We start from the raw sequence: 6,778 nt of genomic DNA, 5'->3' as shown, positions 1-6,778 counted from the left end.
CAGTGTCTCCCTCCGGTATGTAAGTGTAACTCCTTTGAAAATAATTAGCAATGCCTGCAAACATTAAGTACACCTACCCCTCGTTATATCGCCCCTCGCTATACTGCGGATTCGGATATATCACGGTCCTGGAGTTGGCTCCCTATTTTTAATGTCTAACTGCTTATGCCCTAGCTCCAATATACATAGGCACTTAGAATTACTGTTCGTTTTATTTCGTTCTGCACATCACAAACAACAATATACAAAGCAATTAAAAACAAAGCATTAATATCGTACTGTTATCATATACACACGTATAGCATTATAACACAAAGCAAATTAAATATCTACTTGCTGAAGCGGTTTTTATTTTAGCCAACGAGGTGTTCACATGTGGCAGCAATGCACTCGCAAAAGTCACAAGGCAGTGACGTCAGCTCCCTAGCAACAAGCCTCCTATGTTGGAAATGGATTCTTTCAATGCAGCGTGTATGTGCATTTGAGAAAGGAGAGGAAGACTAATGAAATTAATTGGAGACTGAAGTTGATGAGAAGCAATTACCCTCCGCAGTACGAATTAAAACGGTGTGCTGCTTTTTATATGAAAAATGAGAAAAAGCGGGTTGCGTAGAGAATTTATACTGGACCCTGACGCCCCCGATAAAACGAGGGAGTGGTTGTACAGTATTTGTTAACCTATTTGTTCTTCTATGGGTCTCTCGCTATATCACGGCCCTCCACATATATAGGATTTATATTGGACCCCGACACCCGCGATATATCAACTGGGTGGTGTATAAAGTTATTCATTTACATTGTGAGCAGTTCACTGTGAAATTTGGCCTGTTTCTGCTGTGTGTCATATTTTCAATACACTAGATAAGCTGCTTAATGTTTTCATAAGAACTGATGCCACTGGCAGTTTTTTTTGTTTGTTTGTGTTTGTTTTACGTCTTTAAGTAAACTGATCTGTGTGTTGTAAAATGAAGGAATAAATAGACCTACTGTTTTAACTTGAGGTTCACTTGATTGATCACATCCAACAAATCCACGAATGACACAAAGAGTTCTGTTGCTTTACCGGGCCTGAACCAAACTGTAAAGCTGCTGAGGCTTGTGATGTTAAAGTGGAGTTACCCGACTGTTCAACGTTGAGTTCTGGAAGGGGAGGCTTTCATTTTACTTGTAAAGTACGGCTGTTCAGTGGCACAGGTTAGATTTCTCAGCCTGCTTTCCAATCCACATGCCTCAAGCCTGTCTAGACAGGACCACCCTCGTAGGGGTAGACAGAAAGATGTTTGTCTTGTATCAAATGCTGCAACTATTTTTAATATGACCCAGAGGTTACAGGAGGAGTTTAATGTGCAGTATTTGAATATGCAACTGTTTTAGATACCGTTTAGCTTGCAATTGCAATGGCATCAAAAAGGGCAACGTTTACCCAAGTTTGACCCTTTACTGCAAAACGATTATAGCAACGTAATTTAGATTTAGATGTAACCAAGTACCCAGATGTGTCTACACCTGGTAGCAAATAATATTTCTTTGGACCACACTGTAGCAGATCAGTTGCTTGATATGATGTGTTGCACAAAACTGCAGCCAGCACATGTCAGGACCCACTTGTCCCTGAAGTTGTGCTTTTTGGTGGTGGTTTTCTGCAAACATTGCCATTGCAGGAACCAGGAGAGTGTCTGGATGGAGCTTTTGGTGACTGCGTTGAGGTATGAGCTAGTCGCATGGGCACCGGCTATCGTTCCTCTTGTGAAGTCACAGGAGGTCCTTCTACATGCCCATGCTTGTACATGACTTTCACACAGCTTACAGTGTATAGATGTAATGAATCACATGACCAGAAATTGCATACAGCTGTTTTTCATATGGTTTTCATATTTTGCATAACCAGCTTTTGGGCAGGAAGAAAGGAAACGCAGGATGCATAAAATTCTGGATAAGTACTTATTTATTTCTCAGGCTGAATATGTTTTCATATGAAAGGCAACAAGAAATGTACATTTGTCTTAGCTTAGGCACATTACAGAAAGGCTTCTTTTTGTAAGTAGAACAAACAACAAAAAAATGACACAAATTCAACAAGTAATTCACAAGATACGGAGGCACGTTGAAGCTAAAGAGAACGGAAGCAGCACCCGGCTCCTGTATCCCTATTTCTGGTCGCCTCTGACAAATTGGGCACCTTTTAAAAACTGATCTAACAGGGTTTCAGGATGGAAACAGCAAGAGGTTGCTGTGGAACACCTCATAACAACGTTCGGTGGCTTGGACGAACAGGAGTAATGTAAGCAGTCTGCTTAATTGAATTGATCTGGTTATTGACCTAAACCCTGAAAAACAAAAGTTGCATTACAGGAAAGAAAACTATTGCACGCTTCTAGCTTTGCGTACTTTAAGAAGCACAAAGCTGCAAGTTATAAATCTCAGTAGCCTGCCAAATCCAAATTAACATCTTAACCCCTGTTCATTTTTGTAATTTTATAAATAACATGACTGCTTAACTGCCCCTTTGTCCCTAATATATCGAACATGATTAACTCAGCGGTTTGAGCATAGGAATAAAGTGTGGGAATGCAGAAGGGTTATGGGGTTTGGAATTTTTTTGGTATGTAAGGCAGGCTTCAGTGACTGCAACAGGGATACTGTTGCATGACAGACACCTAGTTCTGACAGAATTTTTATTCAACCTTCAGTCAGGTTGATATACAATATTTGTGATCTTTTCATCACGGAGTATTTTTAGGCAGCATAATTAGTCTCACTCAGGGAATATTGGACAATACAGGTAATTGAAAAAATAGCAATTAGGTTTTTCCCCTAAATAACACTGAGCAGGGGGAATGTACCTTTAGTAACAGGCATATAAAAAAAATAAAAAAAACCTTTGCATTTAAACACTGTACACCCAGTCTGACTCGGCTGACTTATATACACTGTACCCTCCTATTGGTCCCCTCATTTAGAATTCCAGACTCCCAATTGGTCCTTTTTTCTCGTCCCAATTCTTGACCAACACCATTCTACCCCTCCTTATTGGTGGAACTCTAACATTCTACTAGAGGTGTGGAAACACTGGAACCCCGGCTGGTTAAGTGTTCGTGGCTGGGAGAACAATTTGCATACCCACATTGCCCATTACGCACAGGAATCTGAGAGCCAGACAGACTTAACACAGAAAAAAAAAATGATAGCAGAAGGAGGAAATACAATGACGAGATCAGGATTCAGTATTTTGCATTACATTTTGTCATCCTAAAACTGCACTGTGACTAATTCAACACACAACTCCTGCAATTCTACAGGATGACCCACCAGTCCCAGAACAGTTAGCTTGGTTGTTTTGTGTGTGTTTTTGCTGTTGGACTGGTTAGACAGACAATTATGCCTGGCCCAGCACTTAACCTAACTGCAGTCTCCAGTAGATTCATTAAATCGACTCTTCATTTTGCCACGGTGGAGGAGTTCAAGATCACCCTCAAAACATTTCAGTGTGCGATCACTAAGGCTAGTTGAAGCAGACGTTCTCACAGAACTGGTTTAATCGCTGCTCGGTGTGCCAGGAACACAGGAAGGAAGTCACACGTGTGCTGTTTGTGTGACTAATTTGCAGTCTTCAGCTCTCCTTTTAATGTATTAATTTGCAGATGTTGTTTACAGTATAATTTGTTATTAGTCAAGTAGGAATACACACACAGAGGCATGATAGGGTATAGAGTCGAGACTAAAAAAAACTCAGGTGAGAAATACACTGGCTAATACTGGTTGGGTGGTTAGTAACTGTACAGGGATTAACAGGACCAGTAATATCTCACCTGATACATCACTGTCTGGCAAGAATATTGGAGCTAGAGCTCTCTCTCATCTGAATCTGCCGTTTCAGAAAACACTGAAGTGGGTTTTGTATATCCAGCGTGTACCTGTGTGATGAGCCTCTAGTGCTCCAGGTAAGCGACTGCAAGGTAAACAGCTGCTTGTGCTTGTGAACAGTGTGCTTACCTGCTCCAATGCTGCTGGCTGGTTGCACAGAATACAATTGGGCTACCTTAGGTGACATTAGGTAGAACAAGATTAGTGCTAAACCAGGGTCTGTCATATGAGCTGTAACTGTTTAAAACTGGACTTTTCACAGTTTTGCATGGATTTGTCTAATAAGAGAGTATGGAAATTGTATTTACATTATAACAGTCATAATAAAAAAAAACTTCCTTTTCTTCCTATTCAAGCTACAGGAAACAATTCCAAGGTGGCTGGTTTGATGCTTCTATAAAGTTTGATAAGCAATTCTGTGCGTAAAAGACAGAAATAAAAAGAAATGAAAAGCAAAACAAAAACACCCCGACTGATAAAATAATCACACTGTTAAAAAAAGACAAATTACTTCCTCAATCCACTCAGACTTTAACATTATTACAGCACTTAACTTAAAATAAAAAAAAAAAGTCTGACGTTATCCTAACAAAGGGGGTAGACATACAAGAGCTCGGAGTGCAGATTGTAGAGAAGGGTTCATGTATTATTTGGTCAGGCAGTAGTGTACAGAGCGAACTGGACTGTCATTATTCACTGCATTTCCTGGGAGCTTTGTAACTTTATCTCCACAAGATAAAAAGCTTATGTACAAACAAATCTGATTAAATTCAGATAAAACGAGACTTTGCTAAACATAAAAGCCGAGCACAATAAAAAAGAGAACGTTAAGAAAAAAAAAGCAAATAATACATAGTAGCTACAATCAGGCCCTCTTTATCATGCATCTTTTAAGTATTTGACTTTATTTTAAGACAAAGTGAAGGGTAGGCTAAATCCACACTGTGTGTCTGTAGAACATACCAACTCCAGTTACACGGACAACCTTTCAAACCATGGGGATATAGGTGAAGAATAAAATGTTTCAAATAATAAACCCTCACTGGAGCTACTACTTTTATCAGTCTCCTCAGGACAGACCTGGATTTTAAAAGCTTTGTTGCACTAGTGAGCATGTCAGGGCTCAAATTACTGACGCGTTCTCGTAGCCAAACTGATTAGTACGAAGTGCTTTAGGAGCTGGACATTAGGTCCCCACCCTGGCTGGAATGGATTGCTGAGGCAGTAGGGGGAGTGAGAGGAATCTATTGAGAGTCCAATACACACGTCTTTTCTTACAAACTGATTATCCACCCAGAACCAGGTGATCAATGCAGATCTTTGACCAGACATGAGGGAAAATACTGAGCTACACAGTCTTACCTCTATTCCTGAAAAGAAGATGGGCTTCACTAGCTACTTAAAAGCTTTACTTTGCCAAGCAGAACAGGAATAAATATATTATTGGCATCGAAAACAACTGATCCCAGTTTGAAACTGGTTTTCAAAACAACCATTTTGGGCAATTTCTGCTTCACCCACTGATGCTTAACAGCACATTTTTATTTTTAACAAGGACAGATCAAATGCATTCTTTCTTGTAACTGATGGCTTTTCTGCACAAGTTCTGTGAGGCCTAGGACAGGTGAGAACAAGGAAGAGCTGCCTGAAAATGTAGGCCAGAGCGGTAACGTTTCCATAGAAACCAGTTTTCACAGCAGTCAGTGACATCATCAGTACTGGAGGCACTTGAAACAGGCCCCGCTTCGTCTACAAACGGTTGTCTCCACTCACCCGGGTCCTCCGCATCAATCTGAAAGATGTCCACAACAAAACAAAGTGTGATGTTAGATATTAGATCAGCAAAGGCATACTATTTTTTATAATGCATTCTTCTTTAACCTTAACCACCACCAAATGTTATTAGTAGTATTTTTCCTACTATTATTCAGCGTTCACAACATGCTGGGTGTACTCTAATGTCCCATGTCTGTCAAACTCTTCTCTGTAACAAGACAAAAAATATTTAATAACACAATAAAAATCCCAGTTGGAGAGAATAGAATTGTAGGCCTCACCTTCTGTCTCTGGAGTCGGCTTGCTCGAGCAGGTGCTCCTGGGACAGACGGAAGTCATCGAGTGGGGTCTGGCAGCGCGTCTCGAGCGATCCCTCCCGCCCGCACTGCGCCAGGTGAAGGCCGGAGGAGGGGTCGCTGGTCCTCTCCCGGACTGACTGGGCTGCAAGAACAAAGGGGCTCGCATCCCCATTCTCGTGCTGGGGGAGGAAAGCCACAAGTCATTTCTCACATGTCCACATCACGCAGACAATACAGGGTGATTGGAGATTACCTATCCCCCCCAGAAAGACGTTGGGATGGCCAACGGCTTACCCTGCCACTGAAGATCTCCACATGGACAAGCAAAACTGCCAGCTCCAGATCTTCATTGAAGCTGTTCTTCAGAGGTATCGATCTATAGCCTAGTCAAAAATAAAAGGACAAACATTTAACCTTTTCCTTGGTTTTGGTCTTTCGTAAACTGAAACCTTTCATTAAAAACCTCCCTTTGTAGAGTAAGATCCCAGGCATCGCCTCCTAAGACGCCCCGTGTCGACGAAAGAAGAATTACCTGTCTTGAGTCCCTTGACGGGGAAGGTAGCTTGTGCGAGGAAGTTCTGGTCGTTGAACATGTCGATCTCGTACACCACAAACCGCAGGAAAGAGAACTCCGAGTTACAGATGACGAAATGGAACTTCTTTCTGGGCCACGTGGGGTTCAGCCCATTGTCCGCTGCAACACACAAACGCTTTTTTTTCCCCAATATGAACATTAGGCATGAAAAGAGGCTGTTTGTCTCTCGCTGGTACACCATTACCCTTCAGGACCATATATGATTGTTACTTGAATGTTCCCTTGTGTTTGTTAGTGTAGTAGA

General features: G+C 41.4%; 1 protein-coding gene across 2 annotated transcripts in view; it reads right to left on the bottom strand.

Annotated features, from left to right (window-relative positions):
* Positions 1 to 1,927: 1,927 nt before the first annotated feature.
* LOC117430821 (1-phosphatidylinositol 4,5-bisphosphate phosphodiesterase gamma-1-like) overlaps positions 1,928 to 6,778 on the bottom strand; it is a 28,988-nt gene continuing 24,137 nt past the window's right edge. The window contains exons 29-33 of one of the 2 annotated variants that reach the window (XM_034051332.3): positions 6,472 to 6,633; positions 6,234 to 6,322; positions 5,922 to 6,118; positions 5,786 to 5,848; positions 1,928 to 5,656 (exon numbers count right to left, since the gene is read on the bottom strand). In XM_034051332.3, coding sequence (XP_033907223.2) covers positions 5,788 to 5,848; positions 5,922 to 6,118; positions 6,234 to 6,322; positions 6,472 to 6,633 — 509 coding nt within the window. In that variant the 3' untranslated portion in view covers positions 1,928 to 5,656; positions 5,786 to 5,787. The remainder of the gene's footprint in view (positions 5,657 to 5,785; positions 5,849 to 5,921; positions 6,119 to 6,233; positions 6,323 to 6,471; positions 6,634 to 6,778) is intronic. The other variant, XM_034051341.3, reaches the window with a different exon arrangement.

Source organism: Acipenser ruthenus, chromosome 29 (assembly GCF_902713425.1).
Source record: "Acipenser ruthenus chromosome 29, fAciRut3.2 maternal haplotype, whole genome shotgun sequence".
Taxonomy (NCBI): domain Eukaryota; kingdom Metazoa; phylum Chordata; class Actinopteri; order Acipenseriformes; family Acipenseridae; genus Acipenser; species Acipenser ruthenus.
The sequence above is the reverse complement of the archived record's forward strand: the minus strand, read 5'-3'. Positions and strand labels throughout refer to the sequence as shown.